The sequence below is a fragment of the Marmota marmota genome, unplaced genomic scaffold, assembly GCF_001458135.2.
Source record: "Marmota marmota marmota unplaced genomic scaffold, marMar, whole genome shotgun sequence".
NCBI classification, from domain to species: Eukaryota; Metazoa; Chordata; class Mammalia; order Rodentia; family Sciuridae; genus Marmota; species Marmota marmota.
The window spans coordinates 207,218-227,140 of NW_026000222.1; the positions used below are offsets into that span (position 1 = coordinate 207,218).

General features: G+C 53.5%; 2 protein-coding genes across 2 annotated transcripts in view; one reads left to right on the forward strand and one right to left on the reverse strand.

Moving 5' to 3' along the window:
* The first annotated feature begins 3,161 nt into the window (after nt 1-3,161).
* On the forward strand, nt 3,162-14,586 carry Dbndd1 (dysbindin domain containing 1). The gene is made up of 5 exons (XM_048792505.1): nt 3,162-3,179; nt 10,515-10,661; nt 11,041-11,181; nt 11,813-11,964; nt 13,130-14,586. The coding sequence occupies exons 3-5, from the start codon at nt 11,109-11,111 to the stop codon at nt 13,133-13,135; spliced, it is 231 nt and encodes a 76-aa protein (XP_048648462.1). The 5' UTR covers nt 3,162-3,179; nt 10,515-10,661; nt 11,041-11,108; the 3' UTR covers nt 13,136-14,586.
* Nucleotides 14,587-16,003: 1,417 nt separating this feature from the next.
* The window catches only part of LOC107150796 (AFG3-like protein 1), a 23,940-nt gene continuing 20,020 nt past the window's right edge, over nt 16,004-19,923 (reverse strand). Inside the window, 6 exon segments of the mRNA XM_015495917.2 lie at nt 16,004-16,987; nt 16,990-17,167; nt 17,243-17,437; nt 17,518-17,718; nt 18,227-18,342; nt 19,477-19,587. Coding sequence (XP_015351403.2) covers nt 16,950-16,987; nt 16,990-17,167; nt 17,243-17,437; nt 17,518-17,718; nt 18,227-18,342; nt 19,477-19,587 — 839 coding nt within the window. The 3' untranslated portion in view covers nt 16,004-16,949.

Genomic DNA, 19,923 nt, shown 5'->3' on the forward strand with positions numbered 1-19,923 from the left:
GTTGGCATAATATGAATCTATATCTTAGAGGTAAATATTGAAGTAGTTAGAAAATGATATAATGTATAGAATTTTCTTCAAAACAACCCAGCAGCAGAGGGAGGTGACTGAGGACAGAGAAGACGAGTTATGAGCTAGAAGTTGTCAGATCAGGTTGGTGAGTTCTCATTGTGCCATTCTCCCCACCTGTGTATTTGAGAATGTCCTTAAGGAAAAGTTAAAGAGAAAATAAACACTGGCCTCTGACGCCAAATCACCTGTCAATTACCAGCTGGGAAGACTTTGACAAGAACCCCTCTGTATCATTTATTTGTCCCTGAAGTGGGATTCACTATCAAATAACAATTTGACATCATACAGGCAACTGCATAAAATGCTGTAGTTAATACAGTGACCTCATTTGTTTTGCTCATTAATGTGCAACCTGACAATGACTTAGGGGACAACTCACTCAGCCCCACTGGAGGGCAGCTCAAAGGCAGGGTTGGGACTCACTTAAAAGCAATTGAAGTTGCTATTGGCTGGGACCTCAGTGGTACAGACAGCCAGAACCAAGTAGGTCGCCTGCCATGTGGCCTGGTTCTAACAGGAGGCTTCCAGGAGAGCTGAATCCTTCTCATGGCCCAGGCTCAGAAGTTAGTTGACGTCACATCTGCCACATACTATTGGCAGGAGAAGTTACATGTCCAGACATCATAAGCAGAAATATCTCTATGGGAGTAGAAGATTCTGGAAGAAATACTGCTTTACCTTATTTTTTAGTTGTAGATGGACACCATACATTTAATTAATTAATTAGTTTTTAAAGTTTTTTAGACACTGACAGACCTTTATTTTGTTCATTTATTTATATGTGGTGCTGAGAATTAAACCCAGTGCCTCACACATGCTAAGCAAGCTCTCTACTACTGAGCCACAACCATAGCTCCTTAATTTATTTTTATGTGGTGATGAGGATCAAACCAGTGCTTCACACACACTAGGCAAGCACTCCACCACTGAGCCATAACCCCAGCCCCTACCTTGCCTTTCTTAAAGTCATTTTGGATGACAGGCTTAGTGATGCAGGCCTGTAATCCCAGCAGCTTGGAAGGCTGAGCAAGGAGGATCATGAGTTCAAATTGAACCTTAGCAACTTTGTGAGGACCTAAGCAACTTAGTGAGACACTGTCTCAAAAAAGAGTTAAACCCCTCTGTGTTCAATCCCTAGTACCAAAAAAAAAAAAAAAAAACCTGGGATGGACCATGCCCACCCACTGCCCCCACTTTCAGGGGGGTCACTGGTCTGTTTAAGTGTTTAAGTCTCCACCATCTACCTTGTAGCTCAGCTTTGTCCCTGGGAGGGAAGCTTTGCCTCTAGAGGCATCAGAGAGGCCAGCAGCTCACATTCTGTGGGCCTGAAATCACTTTAAAGGGCTATTTAAAGCTACTTTCGTTTGCCTTGTAAACTAAAGAAAATGAGTAACTATTAGCCTGTGGAACTGACCTTCACCAAGTACTAAGGGGGCTGGCTACCGGGTGAAACTGGCCTGAGAACCAACCTGGAATCTGACTCTGGTTGGCTGAAGCTGTTTGGACCACCCTCCCTGGAGCCTCCATCTACAACTAAAGTCCCTGAAGTCCCTCTGTCACTTCATATTCCTTCCTTCAATGTCTTTTCCACTGGGACAAATTACTCCTCCCCCATGAAAGTTTTCTTTAATTTGTTTTTGTTTTGTGAACTGCAGAGCAAGGGTTCCCGCTGAGTCCTTCTCACTTCTAGCCCTGGTTGTGCAGCCTTGGGCACATTACTACCTACCACTCTGTGCTCAGTTTCTTCATCTGAAAATTCAGGGTACCACCTTCTTGGGATCACTAGGAGAAGTAATGAGATACTGTGTGTCAGATCAGGCAGGGCAGGCAGCGGCCAAAGGAGGCATATTTAAAAGGGCCCCTGAACAGGCTTTATTGAGATATCATTCCTGGGTGGAACTCGATCAGACCCACAGAGGGGACAGGGGAAGGGTCTGAGGAGAAACCATGTGGAAGCTCGACCGGACTGGACTTTTATGGGGCTTACAGCAGGAAGGGAAGGGCTTGGGACAGGAAAAGGTGTTTCTAGGGTCCCTTGCCCCCTTGAAGTTGGTCAGGGGAGTTGGCTGAACTCCAGGATTGGCTAGGGGGGTCCTGTTGATTGACAGGCATTGGTCAGGAGATCTGGCTGATTGACAGGCGTTTGCACCGGCATCTGATTGATGTTCTTTTCCAGCGTGGGCTGCTTTGTTCTAAGTTGCCACTAAGTCGCCACCAAGTCGCCTCCACCGACCTAACACTGTGCAAAAACAGGTCGTTACATTATGAGCGCTCAAGGGTCTGCCCACATCCAGGGTCTGTGGACAGGCCTGGTACAGAACGAGCATTTGGAGATGAGACTGGACTGAGCCAGGCCCTGCCTTCCCCCCAGCCCGGCTCTCACCCCTACCCACCCTCAGTGTAGATTCATTGCATTAACCACGATCTGCAATTCCTGGTTTACCCCGCTCGAGGGTAATGCTGCTTTGACCCCTTCTTGGATCCCCACCACCCCAGCACCACCGGACGCCGAACGTAGTTGGCGCCTCATAAATACCTGGGGGTGAACAAATGCACGGAAGCCACCGGGGCTGCCAGCTGCCGAGTGAGTGACCAGGAGCCCCAGGCACCCGGCAGAGGATGGGAAACGGGAGCCCCATCCGGTTGGGGACTGAAAGGGGTGAAGTCTGCGGGGGAGGGGGGCTGCAGGACCCTGGGCCGACAGGGGGCGCGCGCGGAAAAGGGCGGGGCCGCACCTGTCCTGCCCGGCTGGGGAAGATGGGGAGGGGACCCGGGACCCGGAGCAGCTGCGCGCCCCGCCCCGCGGGCTCCTCCCCGCCGCCGCGGCCCCCCGGCTGCTGCCCCGATGCGCTGTGCCTGGATCCCGGGCCGAGTCGCCGCTGCAGCTGTTGGGGCGCCCCGGCCGGGTGACGCCGCCTCCGCCTGCGCCCCTCCCAGACCCCGCTAGCCGCATGNTGGCTTTGAACTCACAATTCTCCTGTTTCAGCCTCTCAAGCTACTGGAATTACAGGCATGCACCCCCACAGCCACATACTGCGCCTTTCTCGGAGGGCTGCCCCTAGGAGCTGTCCACAAGCGATGGATCCATCCACCTGCCACTGTGTCTGGTAATGGGGGTGGGGGTCCTGTCTGAGTCTCTTGTCACTCTCTCTAAGCAGGAGACACACCCTGAAGCTAGTGGGTTTGGGTTTTCTGTTTTGTCATGGGGGGTGGATCAGAGCTCTCTTGGTATTGACATCCCAGGACCTTGGGTCTTCCCAGTAGCAGCCTCCTAGCCACCAAAAGTGGGGAGGACCGGAATGCAATGGCTTGGGGGACTCAGAGCTAATTCTGAACTGTGACATGTGGCAAGCTGCTAGTGCACCCTGAGCCTCCATTTCCATGTCAGAGGATGCAGCCCCTTTACCCTATAGGGCTGTGGGAGGCCAGGGTGAGGTAAGAGGTGAGGCACCTGGGAGAAGAGGTGAGCTTTTTTCTCTCCTCCTCTGAGGAAAGAAAGAACTTCTCAGTAGTTTAAAGGCAGAGAGCAGGCTGATTTTCTAAGTGCATCACTTACTGACTGGGTTCTCAGATCCTAACTCAGTCTGTGCACAGACACTTCTTCCAGGTGCTTGTTCTGTGCAGGCACTGTGCCTACAGTTAGGGACCTGGCCAGGGAACAGATGGGGCTCATGTCATTGATACCTTTAGCCCTGTTCCCTTGTCTACACCTGGGCTAGTGAGCTCTACTTCGTGAGACCTCGTGAAGCCTCATGTTGGTGATTATGATGCCCATATCTGAGTTCTCACTGTTGAAATGTTATTTGGGGGCATATGGAGCATCCACAAAGTAGTGAGCCCTATTAACTAAAGCTCCATGCCACCTTTCAGCCCACAGACCACAACCAGGCCAGCTTATCCAGACCACTTCCAGCCTATCTTCAGTAGTATTTGGAAGCAAATATAGGCCTATTATTTCATCCATACTCATTTAAGAAATCACCTCTAAAATATAAGATAAAGCATCATCAAAATATTTTGTACCTGCCAGGTATGGTGGAACATACCTGTAATCCCAGTGACTTGGGAAGTAGAGGCAGGAGGATCACAAGTTCAACTCAGCAAGACCCTGTCTCGAGATAAAAAATTAGAAGGGCTGAGGATGTAGCTCAGTGATAAGGCAACCCTGGTTTGGTCTCCAGTAACAAAATATACTTTGCACCTAAGAGAATTAATAACAATGTCTTAATATCAAAGTGTGCAGACCATAGAAGTGAGACCTGTGTACAGGAATGCCAAGTGGGCATTCCTTGAGGGGCACAGCTAGCATCTTTGGACAGCAGGGCTCTATCCCATCCCACTTCAGTCTGTCTGAGGATCAGCAGGGACAAAGAGAGGGGCCATGGCCCTACCCTTAGAAGCCTATGAGTCTAGTCGGGGCAGCTCAGCCTCCTTAAAATCCTTGAGGGAGACCAGATTCAGGGATGAAGGTGCTGGGGAAACAGGGCAGAAGTGGCTCCTACTGCTGACCATCTCTTCCTCTCTGCAGCCATTTTTCTTTTGCATTTATTCATTCACTTCATTAATTCACTTGTTCGTTCATTCAGTGGTATGTAGAGTGGCAAGGCCCTGGGAGTACAGCAGGGGACATGAGATTTGGGCCAAGTTTTCCAGGCACAAATGGGCTGGAAAATAGGTCAGCAGCAAAGCACAGGTGTCAGCAGTCGGCCCTGGGGGAAAACTGGTGGGCAGGACTGTGGCTCCCCAACTCAAGTCCCCACCCATAGGTCCAGGCAGCAGCAATCTCTGTAGGGGGTTAGGGGCTCCCTGCCCACACTGACATGGGTCTGCTGGGTCAACGACATTGCTGTGACCCCATACCTGGGGTCCTTCCTGGAGCACTGGAAACACCCACATGGCCAGGCACCATGGGTGACACATACTTGTAATCCCAGCTACCTGGGAGGCTGAGGCAGGAGGATTACAAGTTTGAAGACAGCCTTAGCAATTTAGTAATACCCTGTCTTAATATTAAAAGGGCTGGGAGTACAGGTCAGTGTGGGAGTGCCTGTCTAGCACACAAAGGACCTGGGTTTAATCCTCAGCACTGCAAAAACAACAACAGCAACAAGAAAACACCCACTTGCCCTGGCCAGGGCGATTCCAGGGGCTTCCAGCCCATCAAGTCATGGCTTAGCTAGGCTTCCAGGATCCCACCCAGTGCCTGCCTGACATGTGACTCTGCTTACTACCCTGGAAATAGCCAAGGGCCTTGCCCCGAAGGGGTTCTGATTCTTCTTGCCGACCTGAGTGGTCTTGGGATCATTCATTCACAATTGTTGTGGGCCTGCTGTGCTCTGGGTCCAAGCATAGGTCTTGGGAAATCACATGAACTAAATGGGAGCTGCTTCCCTCACACCTCTCACCCAATCCAAGCCTCCCCTGGGGCTGTGCATGCTGCCTGCCATCATATGCACACAACACACTGGTGTGTATCACTTCTCACCCTGGGTTTGCCCATCAACTCCAGCCAAGATCAACCCTTATTTGTTACTACTGAGGATTGTTTTTTAATTGAGATATAATTCTAATATCATAAATTTTTTCTTTTCTTTTTTTTTTTCCTCTTTTTTTTGGTACTGGGGATTCAACTTAGGGGCATTCGACCACTGAGCCACATTCCCAGCCCTATTTTATATTTTATTTAGAGACAGGGTCTCACTGAGTTGCTTAGTGCCTGGCTTTTGCTGAGGCTGGCTTTGAACTCACAATTCTCCTGTTTCAGCCTCTCAAGCTACTGGAATTACAGGCATGCACCCCCACAGCCACATACTATGCCTTCCTCTGGCACTCGGAGGGCTTCCCAGGATCTGTAATGAGGCATGATGGTGTTCACAAACCCTCCCCAGTGCAAGTCCACAAGTGATGGATCCATCCACCTGCCCAGCTTAAATTTTACCCTTTTGAGGCATGCAATTCAGTGTTTTTGTTACATCCATAAAATTGTGCAGTCATCACCACTAATATTAAAATATTTTCATCACCTCCCCCAAACAACTATGTTCATTCCCCACTCCCATCCCACAGCCCTGGCAATCACCAATCTACTTTCTATGGATTTTCCTATTCTGAACATTTGATACAATGGAACCATGCAATAAGTGACCTTTTGTGACTGTTCTTACACTCCCTGTAATGTTGAAGTCCACCTATGTGTGGTATGTATCGTTGCTTTATATTGTTGGTTAATGTTCCACTTATGGATAGTCCACATGATCAACATTTAGTTTACCGTTCTCTGTTAGTAGACGTTGGGTTTCCACTTCAGGGACCATGCTGCTGTGAACATTCACGTCCAAGTCTTTGTGTGGATATAGATTCACATTTCTCTTGGGTAGTGCCTAGGAGTGAAAATGCTGGGTTTGTGGTAACTCTAGGCTTGATCTGAGAATTTGGAAGACTATTTCCACAGCAGCCACACCACTTTATATGCCAAGGTCAGTCTTGCCCCTTCCTGGGGGCTCAGGCTTCATCTGTCCCTTGCATTTTGACTTCAGTTTTCTGTTTTCATTGTGTTCTTACAACCAAAAGATTTGTGCTCTTGATGGCAAAAGTTGCATCTTCTACATTTTTCTCCCCCAATTTTTTGCACAGATCATGGGACCAGGATTTACAGAATAAAGTCCAGATCATGACCAAAGGATCAAAACTAGACAGATGGCAACTTCAAAAGTTCAGGGGGTTGTGGTATAGCTCAGTGATAGAGCCTTTGCCTAGCTGTGTGAAGCCCTGGATCCATCTCCTGCACCACACAAAAAGAGAGGGAGGGAGGGAGGGAGAGAGAGAGAGAGAGAGAGAGAGAGAAAGAAAGAAAGAAACAGGTACTGCCTGCCCCATATCCAGATAACTTGAAGATACCATCAACTGTTAAAATTCGAAAAGATCTTAAGAGTCATTTTAACAGGCTGTGCCTGGGGAGCTGGGTTTCTCCAGGGCTGACCAAGACCCTGTGAGATCCCAGGATCTGTAATGAGGCATGATGGTGTTCACAAACCCTCCCCAGTGCAAGACTTGGGGATGGAGCTTGGCCCTTGGCTGAGTCCCACTCAGGGTAGCCCATCTCTGCACAAGTGGAGGGGAACTGGCACATGGAGCCGGTGGGAACAGTGCCAGCAGACTTCTTCCCTTTTGCCTGGACTGTGTCCTCACTGTACCACCATAAACATGCAGGCAGACGCTGTCCGTCTCAGCCTAGAACCCTTTACTAACTGTCCACATGACCTTCACACAGCCCACCATCTCCCCCTACCCTTGCCCACCCTCACCCTGCTCTCCTGGTCCCACTGCAGTGCCCCTGGCTGTGCTTCAGATGACAGTGACATGCCCTCCAGGACTTCTGCAGTCCAGTGCCAGGGCCTGTGCCCAGGTACAGCATGGCTTCCTTCAGACCCTTCCTTTGTGTTAGAGTCTGTAAACAAGTCAAAATAACACCTGGCATTTTGCCAGGGGAATGTTAAAGTTCGTAAACAAGTCTGGATGGTGCCTGGCAAAATGTCAGAGGGAGTGGTTTGAGAAGTAACAAAACCGAGCCATTAGGTGTAGAGATTCCTGATTGGTTGACTGATGTATCTAGTTTATGCTAATTAGATAAGCTGTGTGGAATGTATAAATACTGCTCCTGTCCTGCAATAAACGGCTTCCACTCCTGCTGTATCAATCTACACAAGTTGTTCGTCACCCCCCCGGTTATTTTGCTGCAGCCGGGCTGTGGCACCTTTGTCTCTGTAGACAGCCCTCCTGGCCTTTCCCTGGAATGAAAGAAAGGCCCCTTCACTCCTGCATACAGCCTGCTCCTCATGTTCATGCCTCATCTCCAGAACAGCATGGCGTGGAAGCAGTCTTTGTTGGACGGACAGATGTGTGCTGGCGTGCCTTCGTGTTAGGTGAGGGCCCCACCAAGCAAGAGGCCAGCTGCGAGTGGAGACCCCACTTCTCTCCTCTTTCAGAATTCTACTTCCCACCTGAGTTGGAAGGGTTCTTCCCACTCTGCTGGCTCTGAACAGAGATCCCCTGCTCTCAGCCTTGCACCATTACCCCGGAATCGGAGCTGGTCCTCATACCGTGCTGACGATAGACGCCACCCTGTGCCTGTCTCCTTATCCCCCCCCCCGTAGGTGGCTGTGAGGAGGCAGGCAGTGGGCAACATGGAAGGAGACTGCCTGACACAAGCACTAGAAATCCCTGAGCCACTGCCCAGGCGGGGGCTATCTCCCAGAGGTGGCTTTCTACAGAGCTGCTTTTCCTTGATTTCAGGGAAGCTGTTAGCGAGGGGGCGGCCATTGGGACAAAAGGGGGCAGAGGTGGAGCTGAGGGCCACCTACAGTAGCATAAGGATAGCCCTGGGCCACATGCCTGGCCCTTAAGCCTGGGGAGGTAAGAGCATCCTGTGGCCTCCTTAGCTAGGGGCTCTCTAGAGCAGGGACTCCCGGCGAGTCATCCAGGCCCTCCACGCCTCAGTCTCCCTACCTGTACCTCTTAGCTCTTGGTCACATGTCTCTCCAGACAGATGGCAGCTCCTTCCTGAGCTTCTAGCCACAGTGGAGTCTTCCTGCCACACCAGGGGGTGCAGCTCTGAGCTCTATGGAGTGTTGAGGAATGGTGACCACAGTACAGGCCCGTGGTATAGAAATCATACACTGGTACCCTAAGGTAGGGGACCTTGACGTCTCCTGTGATGTGTCCTCTCCCTGGGTTTCAACCCTGTGGACAGTGATTTGGGCCATTGTCCCCCTACTTACTGGTGAGGGGAGTGCCAGCTCCCCTAATCAGATTAACATCTAAATCACATCTGTGTGCGCTCTGGAAAGTGGAAGGCCTCCTTGCTGGGTTGGGGGCCAGGACGCCAGCAGATGTAACTTTACCCTCCAAGGACACTTGGAAACCATACCACATTCCAGATGCCAATACAAGCAGAAACAGGATACCTTGTGCCCTTCCAGACTGACCAGTCCCCAGGCCTGGGACAGGCCATACAGCGATGCAACCTAAGGGCACCAGGGACAGCAGGCTGGTTTTCCACTAAATGGAGGTCCTAGGCAACCTGGCAAGGAGACAGCAGTCAGGCCAGGGGGCTGCATCCCAGGCAGAACTTGACAGGCTGCCCATCATCCTGCCATCAGCTACTACCAGACCCCCCTATCTCCTACACTCTGCCTAGCTCTCTTTACCACTGGCAATGGCCCAGAGAAAGGTGGGGACCCCCACCGGCCTGCACAGGTGGTCCTCACTTTGCATCTGTCTCTCCATGTTCTTATCTTCCTTGGCTCAGCTGGAGATGGAAGTAGGGTCATCAGGTGCAGGTGTCTCACCTAGCAGTATCCACACTGCCACCCGGGTCATGAGGGAAGACAGGCTGCCCCTCACAGGCAGCTGTCAGTGCTGGGAGCCCCCAGTGAGGCCCCCTCAAGGCAGCCTCCTGGGAGCAGCTGCTCCCCAACTGGTTCCCTGTGCACAGCCAAGGCTGCAGGAAGGCCTCCACTTCCAGGCCCCGTGCAGGCCACTCCTATCCAAGCGCACAACAAGCACCTGCTTGGGTGGGTGTCAGAGGTCAGAGAAGCCCTCATGAAGGGGCTAGGGCTCCAGGGGACAGGGGACATATTGGGAAGAAAATGAGGAGGATACTCTGCCTCTTCTCTGGGGGAGAGGGGCTGTGGGGCCAGGCCTAACTGGTGAGCAGGCTCCTTTGGCTGTGTGGGAGTGAGGAGGGAAGGCACTGGGATGTGGCCAAAGAGGAGGAGCTAGGGGCAGGCAGGGGGTTCTGGTACATTCTGAAAGAGGAATAGAGGGGATGTGTGGACGGAGAAATGAATCCCGAGTGACCAGAAGGGGCAGCTGGTGGCTGCATGGGACCACAGGGCACAGTCTCCATCCAAGCAGGTCCCTGGGGGTTCCTGTTCCCATCTGACAGGGATTAAAAAAAAAAAAAAAATACATTAAAAAAAAAATCGCACAGAAATAACTTGGAAGAACATTTACCCAATTGTACAGTGAGGCTGTTGGCCAAGGAATGCTAGGACGACAGACCGCACTTCCTGTGTTACTTTGTAACCTTCTTTTCATTTTGAAACCAGATATAACCTGGGTTTTTAATAGAAAAAGTCTACAGAGAAAAGACAGTAAAGAGCTGGCTTTGGGACCCCTGAGGGCTGAGCTGACAGGATAAGGTGAATTCCCACTGCAGGAGCAGCTTGGTGCTGGGGCCCTGGGGTTGTGCAGACATCTGCTTTGAAATGTCCCCTACTTATCCCCCTTTTGTTTGAAGCCTCCCCTGGATACCTGTGGCCATTGCCCAAGCCTCAATGTAAGATTCAACATACCAGGTCCTCATGCCCCCCTTCCCAGGCCCAATCCCAGGGGCCTGGGAGACTCTCCAAGTCTTGATGGTAAAATTCTCTTGGTTGCAGAGATCATTAAGGAGGCAGAGGTGCCACCGGCTGCCCTGGGTGTCCCAGCTCATGGAACAGAGAGCAGTTGCCATACTCCTGTGGCTGAGGAGGAGGTGGGCATCCCGATACCAGCACCAGGGCTCTTGCAGGTCACAGAGAGGAGGCGTAAGTATCCCTGACCAGCCCAGTATCCTCTCTGGGGACCCCTAGCTCCACAGGGAACAAAGCAGCCTGGCTCTAGAGGGCAAGGACACGGTGTGAGGCGGTCTGGCCATGCTGAGCCCTTGCAGAGTTCTCATGACTTTGGCTCTTCGGCCTGTCTTGCTATTTACAAAATGGAAGACCCCAGAGAGCTCTCCACTCTTTGACTGCAGAGCAGAGCACCCGGGCCTGTTCTGCCCCAGGCTCGTCCTGGGCTATCATTGCAGAAAGCTCTGGTTCATTCGCGGGCCTGTGGAAAGAGGCGGTGCACTTTCCTAGGCCCCCTGGGCTCTGAAGAGCCTTGTTGGAGGGACTGTGAGGTGACCATCTTCTTGTACCCCAGAGCCCCTGAGCAGCGTCTCCTCTCTGGAGGTCCATTTTGACCTTCTGGATCTCACCGAGCTGACAGACATGTCAGACCAGGAGCTGGCCGAGGTCTTTGCCGACTCTGATGACGAGAACCTGACCAGTGAATCTCCAGCAGGTGAGGCATGCAGGGCGGGGGAAGGTGACTTCTCCCCAATCCTGCCAGGTGCAGTGGCCACATGTGTAATCCAACAGTCTGGGAGGCTGAAGCAGGAAGATCCCAAGCTTAAGGCTAGCCTGGGCCACCTAGCAAGACCCTATCTCCAAGAGCTGGGGGTGTGGGTCACCGGTAGTGCACGTGCCTAGCAGGGGCAGGCCCTGCATTCAGGAACAAATGTGTGGCCAACACATGGTCTTACACCAGCTTCCCAGCATGAAGGAATTTCCCTCCTGTCAGAAGTGCTCTGCTCAGCTTTACCTTTCAAATGAACAACAAGAAGCCAAAGCCACAGTCACTTAAAAAGTATTTATTAAATGTAAATGTTAATGTTAGACTAAACACAAGGTGGGGTGGGGTAAATCTGACAGCCTGGGCTCCTCTTGGCTCACTGACTGGGTCCCCCCCCCCCCCCCCNTCTGTATTCTGTGCACATCCCCACCCCAACCCACCCAGTGGCAGACCCAGTGTTATCGAGACTTCCATGTGCTAGGCACAGGGGGTCCAGGGCAGAAGCTGCAGCCAGTGACTCTGGGCTGGCAGAGATGCCAGCCACATGTGCCCACCAGAGCATCTGGTCTGCTTCCATCAGGTCTACACCCGCTGCCTAGGGCTGGCTGTCTGCGTTCCCCCTCTTGGACGAAGACAAGGGCTGAGCAGAACCGTGAGAAGCAGCCCCTCAGCGACCCAGAGCGACAGGCTGACATTGTGGACACATTTCTCACCGTGGAAGGACCCAAGGAGGTGCTGACCACTGGCTGGAGATCCCAGGCCCTTCCCTCTGCCCACCTCACGAGCAACTCTCCTGGGCATGCCATCCTCCTGTCTCTACCCCAAGCCCAGCATCAGAGTTCGGGATCCACCCTAGGGGGACACAAGTGTCCTTCAGTCTGTCCCTAACAGTGAAGGTCACTGACATGACCTACACCCAGTGCTCCCAGAGAGGCCCAGACCCTGCGCCTGTTCCACGCCCAGGCCCAGGCTGGAACCTACACACTGCACCCATGGCTCAGGCTAAACCTGTACACACACACACCCTGGGGGCCTCACTAAGGACAAGCCCTACTGAGGATCTTGTCAGTGACCAGCCACCCACATGTTCCCTGGAGGGGCTTATGGGGGAAGGGTTTATGGGGAGGGGCAGACTGTGTCTCCCTGGGGAGTCCAGGCTCCTAAGCATGACAGTGGCACCAGGGAGGGGGGCAGGGTGCAATAGATGGGTGACCCTGGCTCTGTCCTTGTGAACAGCTTGTCCCAGCTTACTTCTAAGACAAGCCACCTGCCTGATCCCAGCCAATTCCCACTAGGCTCAATGTGTCCCAGGCAGTGGCCCTTCCAACCCATAAGCCCAAAGGTGTGTGCGGGGTGAAGGTTGGCCTGTGGCTGCTGTGGCTAGCCCACCTGAACCTCTAGCCCCAGACAGCCTACAGGGCCCCAGGCTGCACTGGGACACTGGGAGCTTTGGGGAGGCCCCGCCAGGTTCACCAGGACGGGGCCAGAGTTAGGTTCACATAATAGGGGGTCAGACATGGCAGAGACTGCAGTGACTCCTGAGGCCACCAGAGGAGTCATCTGTCCACATCTCTGTATTCTGTGCACATCCCCACCCCAACCCACCCAGTGGCAGACCCAGTGTTATCGAGACTTCCATGTGCTAGGCACAGGGGGTCCAGGGCAGAAGCTGCAGCCAGTGACTCTGGGCTGGCAGAGATGCCAGCCACATGTGCCCACCAGAGCATCTGGTCTGCTTCCATCAGGTCTACACCCGCTGCCTAGGGCTGGCTGTCTGCGTTCCCCCTCTTGGACGAAGACAAGGGCTGAGCAGAACCGTGAGAAGCAGCCCCTCAGCGACCCAGAGCGACAGGCTGACATTGTGGACACATTTCTCACCGTGGAAGGACCCAAGGAGGATTAGGCCAGTTCCATCTGCTCCAGAGACACCACAGGGCTGAGGCTCGACCACCACCAGGGTGGCAAAGCAAGACACTTCAGACCCAGGACACGCTCCGCCCCTCCACCCTCCCCATAAGGCTCCCCATAAGGCTCCTGACAGCAGGTCAGGGTAGGGTTGCCAGGGCAGGCCTCAGGTCACCCCAGCACAAGCACAGCCCAGTGGCCTTACATCCAGCTGGTTTCTGGACCCTGGAACAGGGACCATACCACCTGGAGTCACTGCTTGAGGATGAAGCAAAGAATGAACAATGGTGGCCTAAACCTTCTGGAAACTTCCGTCTATAGGAGCAATGCTCTTTGTCTGTCAAAAGATTCCCCAGTATGCTTGGGGTGAGGGGGATCCAAGCCTGTGAGAACCACTCCAAAACCCCCTGGGGTCTCCAATCTCAGCATCTCTTCATGCCACCATGCTTGGAAGCCACAGTGGGTTTGGCAGTGGCTCCTGGGTCACTACACCGCCCCCAGCCAAACATGGGGGGAGGCTCAGTCCAGAAAACCTCCACCTTGATTTCAACCTTGTCCCTTCCCCTCTGTCCAAGGAAGGCATGTTGGTACCAGGTCCCCCCGGCCCAGGTAACCCTCTACAACTTGTGCCTGCTTCTCTTGTCCCTGGGTATGACAGCCTGGGGCTGAGGGCCTGGCCCACCTCCTCTTTAGCTTAGAACACCAAATATTGCCAGACTGCCTCAGAACCTCAGCACCACCTCCCAGACTGCTCGAGGGGGAGCGGCTCGCCCTCTCCCATCCCACATCTATTACAAGGGCACCTAGTTTTGTCTGTTTTCCACATCCCACTGCCCAGCCCCAGCACAGCCTATCAAACACACTCTGTGACCCTGGGACTGGATCCTGGGAATATTCCAAGGAGGGGCAGGGGAAGTAGGGCCAACAGGCCTACTCTCTCTGCTGTGGGGATGTCCTAGGCACCCAACCCAGCTGCTCCCAAAATTCCTTTTTATGTGCGAAGAGACCCAGAATAGTCTTCTGGTCTGAGTGTGAATCAAAGACTGGTTTTGAAAAAAACTGTAAGCTTGCTCTGTGTCCCCTAGTCAACCTGCCCTGCTCTGCTCCACACTGAAGTGTTTCTGGGGAAGGAAGACAGGCCCTTGGTCTTCGTTTTCACAGGTCTCCACTAGAGGGATGCACTGGGCTTCTGCCATGTGCTGGGGACATCCAGGAGGCTCCCACTTCTGATCCTTCACCCCTCCTCCATGTACTATTGGCCTCTGAAGGAAAGTCCAGTTCCTGCCTGACCAGGTCTCTGATTTCCAGTGGAAAAGAACTGAGCAGCTATCTCTTTCACCTCATAAAGGCAGCTGTGTGCCCCAGGGTCTCCCTCCCCACTTCCCACCCTTTCTGCTGCAGCCACTGGGGGGCACGCTGAGTGGGATTAAAGTTCCGCCACCCTCTGAAGGCCTGAGCCAGGCTCTTCCTTCCAAATGCCACAGGCACACCAGGCCTGCTGTGGTGAGGGCACTGGCCGTTCTCCAGCTGCCCTGTGCGCCAGGCTGCTTGCTGGGTTGCATCTTAAGGACAGTGCCCTGATTCCTATCCCCTAAGACAGCAAAAGGAATTCTTTGGAATAAATGTCCTGCCCACATAAGCCCACAAAGGTGGTCCAAACCAGAAGAGCAGGCACTCCCTGGCGATCAACCTTCCCAGCAGGGCCATGTCCTGAGAGAGCCACAGTAAGGCCGCTGGCAGGCCAGGGAGGAGGCCCAGCCAGGTCTGACCTGCTTTCTGCCTGGCCCATACATTTGCATTCTTCCTCAGCACAAAGTTGCCCTGTGAGGCTCCAGAAGGGAAGCCTGGACCCTCCCTAGCAGAAAGCCAGGCCTTCTACATTATGGACTCAGAAACAGACTCGTGCTTTCTGGGAAGGGGGTGACTCCTGACACTCTCTGACACATCCCATTCTAAATTCCCTTCCCTCAGGCAGCTGAGGACATGGACCTGGATGCAGACCCTGGTCAAGCACAGGCCCTACTAGCCTTACCTGCTCCCAGTTCTAACCGGGAAAAGGGCTGCTGGCTCCCGCCTCCTATAGGCTCATTCATCTGCTGGCAACTCTTTAGCATGAGATTTCTGTGGCAGAAAGAGCAGCACCCACAGGACTATAGGATGACCTCACTGAGTTGGGGTGGACAAGAAGACGGTATCTATTCTGCTGCCAAGGCACCACCCTGTATACAGACTGTGCTAATTACTGAACACCTTGTGAAAGACACACGGGGGTGGGGGACTGGACCGAACAGGTAAAGAGGGTAGAGGAAGACAACAAGGAGCTGGCCCGATTGTGTTCTACCAGGAGCAGCTCAGGTGTGGTTAGAAAGAGGTGCCGAGGCCTGAGGACCTGAATGCACAAGGCAGACTGGACCCTGGAGGCCCTACCACAGGGGCCTCTGGAGTTGAGGGAGCACCCTTGGCCTCCATCAAAGGGAACCCAAGAAGTCCCCAAATGCCTCAACTCATCTGGGTTTGGTGAAGACCATGATCTAGGTGGAGCCTGAGATTTAAAAAATTCAACAATGTACATTTTACAATCTATGAAAGTTGAAAGTGCCAGTCCCTAGAAAGTCAGAGTTTGGCCAGGGTCTGGAGTGTGGGGCAGCAAGCGGAACCTCCTCTCAGATGGGCACCCAGGACACTGGCCAACAGCCAAGCTACACCAGATATGCCTGCCAGATGCGCCTGCCAGCTGGAATGGCTCACACCCACACCTGTGATACAGGAGGAAGCCCACTTTCACTAAGGCCCATTCAGTCACGCTGAGCCCCAGCAGTAGGGGTCCTCAAACCCCAGGACCAAGGAAAGAGGGGGACACTTTCAATTCAGGGCATCATGAGGTCTGGAGCCCATGACCCAGAACCAGTCTTCTTTTTATTGAAAAAGACAGAAGAGGATTAATAGAGGAGGCATCTGCAGAGGCTTCAAGGCCCTACAAACCCTCCCTCAGGGCTGTGGGGAGGCCATGGGGGATCAGCGCAGATCCTCCCCTAAACCTCAACACAAGGGATTTTGGGGAAAGCAGAGTCTCTACTCATCTTGGTCAGTAAGGCATGCCCACCCTGGGCAAGGCTCTGGTGAGAGCCCAAGTCTCCCTTAAGCTTAAAGGATGCTGCTGCCACAGGGCCCAGGCCCCAGATGGCGCCCTATGACCCCTGCCTTCAACTCAGGGATGCAAGCGTGGTGACGTTTCCTTTTTGGTTACCAAACAACCACTCTCCCCCACACAATGGCCACTGTGGACCCAGATGTCCTTGGTAACTAAGTGGCTTACCACTTCCTTCTCTTTACCTCACCACACCTTGGGGTGTCTGTGCTGGGCCAGACTCTTCCTCCAAGCCATTTTGAGACAACCCACCTTCACACCTCCCCACGGACAGGCTCACTAGGACACTGAGGGCCTGTCTCCACCACAAGATCCAGATTCCTAGTGGCCACTACACCCAGGGCTCCCCAGGAAGATTCTTGTCCTTCCTTGGCTCCCACGGGTCAGAGCCCAGATGTCTCTCCCTCTGACCAAAGTCACCCTAGGAATGAGGTCCAAGGGCTGGAGAACCGCTTCTGCCCCTTCAGCCACCGCCTCCCTGGTGGCTGCCAACTGCCCTCCCTCTCCTCTCTAGACTGTGAGCACCGGATCTAAATGTCTGTCTGGGGTTGTCACTTATTTTCGTCTGTTTTCCAGTTACTCTGGCAGCTGTTCTGCACGAGCTCTGGGTAGCAGCTGCTGCCTGGGAGCCCAGCCATGGTGACTGCAGGTGGCTGCACACAGGCTAGGCAGGGCTCTCCTGCAAGTGCTGCTCTGTGCCCGCTCCTCCCGTCCCTGGTTCCAGCCCTTCAGGCCCTCAGGAAGGGATGCGTCCTCCTCTAGGCTACCAGTGCCCTCCACGCTCTCCTCACAGGTGCACTTGTGCGTGAAGGGCCGAGGGCCCAACAGCGCCACCATGTCGGCCTTCTCCAGCACTTCTTCTTCCAGGAGCCGCTTGCCGACCTGGAGATGACAGTCCATCTGTCAGGCTGCTACGAGGGGACTCCCTCCCATGCCCTGGCCATAGGTTCCCCTCACCTTCTCCACCTGCTCCCGGCACCTAGTCAGCAACTCCAGGGTGCGGTCGTAGGCAGAGCCAATGAGGCGCCGCACCTCCTCATCAATGAGCTGGGCAGTGGCCTCACTGTACGGCTTTTCAACCAGGGCTTCACCTTGCTGGGGGAGGTCGAAGGACACCTGGCCCAGCTTCTCACTCATCCCAAACTGCACAATCTGCAAGTCCAAAAGGAGCAGAGGGTGAGCCGCCCCCAACACAGCCACCAAGAGCCACTCACAGGACAGCTGCTCTTTACCTGGGCATAGGCGCTCTGGGTAACCTTCCTCAAGTCATCCTGAGCCCCAGTGGTGATCTGGCCAAAGAACAGCTGCTCAGCCACCCTGCCGCCCAGCATCATGCACATGCGGTCAAAAAGCTGCTCCCGCGTATAGAGGTACTGCTCACGGGGAAGGTACTGGGCGTACCCAAGCCCCTTGCCCCGGGGGATGATGGACACCTGCAAAAGAGGGGCCACCAGCTCGTCAGTCCCCCAGCAGCACCCCAGTGCAGCCCAGACACACCCTCTCACAGCCCTGGCCTGGGGCTCACCCCTTACAAGTTGGAGAAGAGAGCCCTGGGCCTCAGTCCCACCACTGACAGGAAGTGTCACCCTGAGAAATGCACTGGCCCTGCCTAGGGGCTCAGCTCAAGAGGTTGCTATGGAAACCTCTTCTGACAGGGATCAAATCCAACGCTCAGGAGCAAAGCCAGTTCTGGATTGACTTCTCAGGAGTCAGTGGCTGAGGCCCAACCTAGAGCCAACACACCCTGCTCTGCCTTCCTAATGCGTCTTCTCCCCCTGCCCCCACAGGGAATCTAACAGACTCAAGACCAGCACATGCCTTGAAAAATGAAAGGGTCACCCCCAGGAGGGCTGTGCCCACATGAACTGGCTGGATCGCCAGGCACACAAGCAGGTAACACCTAGGCTCCACGGGCAGACACACTCAGCACAAGAGACCCACCTTCAGCAAGGGGTCTGCATGCTCCAAGAACCAGCCTACCACTGCGTGCCCTGCCTCATGGTAGGCCACGGTTGTCTTTTCACTGGGCTGCAAGACCTGAGTCTTCTTCTCAAAGCCTACAAATCACATTCCCAGGTGAGTGAGAGGCAGGGGAAAAAAGCCCAACATACACCCCACCAGACTGAGGGCCTGGATCTGCTGCCACACTTGATTCCCAACACCCACCTGGGAGTCCCTCCCTCTAGGGCAGAAGGTGGCAGAGAGGCCTGGGCTGCCCCAAACTGTAGCTCCATGCTATGTCCTAGTTCTGGGGGACATTCCTACCCAACCTCCAGGCCCCAACCTACTTCCCACTCCTCAGGCACAGGCTGCTTCAAGCAGCAGCTGTGAGCCAATGTGAGTCAGAGGTGCTGTGTCCTTTCTGGGGCATGACAAGAGGCAAAACCCAAGCATGGTGGAACAAGAGGGCAGTTCCCAAAGATCTCACAGCCCAGCCCCACAGTGACAGGACAGAGAAGCAAACAAGAGCAGCACATGTTGAGCTGCATGGGTCATCAGCCCCCAGAATGCCCTTGACAAATTCTGGGTTTTGCTTTGAGCTATTTAGTAGATATTATATGTCAAAAAAAAAAAAAAACAAATGAAAACGAAGCTCAAGGATAACCTCCCAGCTGGCTGATGTGGGTCTCAGCATGGGGCAGGACCATAAGGATGTGCTACTGCTGCCTCTATAATCTCCATTTCCAGGAACAGCACCAAGAAGAGCCAGGCCAGCCCATGCAGCCTCTGGCAACTCTGGTGGCCCTAGAAGACCCTGACCCACTGCTAACTCCAGCTGCCACCTGCCTGGCCCAGCTGAGTCCTGGGGTTCCCCAAACTGCAGGAGACTGTCTCACCCACTGCTGGCTGAAGATGGTAGTTACCCGCCAAGCTGAAGAAGACACTGACACTCACTCCTCAGCAGTGCTGTGCCAAGAGAGCTCCCAAAGGCTTCCCAAGACTTGCCATTCGTTCTGTCTTCCTCCCCTCCCTTCAGGGAGGACTTGCTTTGCCTTCCACATCTAAGACTGACCCTCAGATGGACTGCACACAGTCCCAAGGGCAGGAAAGCTGCTGGGAGATCCACAGACCCAAATTTTGGCTTAGAAAACTAATCATGTCTCCCTATGCAAAAGTGAGGTTGGGCTGGGGGGGGCCTGCCAGGAGCAGAGCTGGAAATGCCTCTCCTCCCCAGGGGCAGATGGGCTCACCTCCGATGACTCTCTCAATGGCCTGCTCAAAATGCTTCTGCTGGACAAAAGCACTCAGGTGGCGGGCAGCAATCAGGGCTGCTTCATTGCACACGTTAGAGATATCAGCACCTGACCAGGAAGAAGAGATGGTCAGTGCTCCCTGACAGCTACAGTGACACCCAGATGAGGTGTGTTAAAGGTAGAGGCCAGGGTTAAACTTTAGAGGAAAACTGCAAGGTAACGGGAACCACTTCATCATTCGTCATTATTTTTAGCCAAATTTCCTGGTTATACAACTTTACTGATAAATAATTCACATACCATACAAGTGTGTATTTTAGGCATACACGTCACTGGTTTTTAGTAAAATCAAATTGTGCGACTAGGGCACAATCTAGTTATAGGACACTGCCCATACCTGAGACACCCCATGCCTGTTCACACTTAATCCCACTCCCACCCACC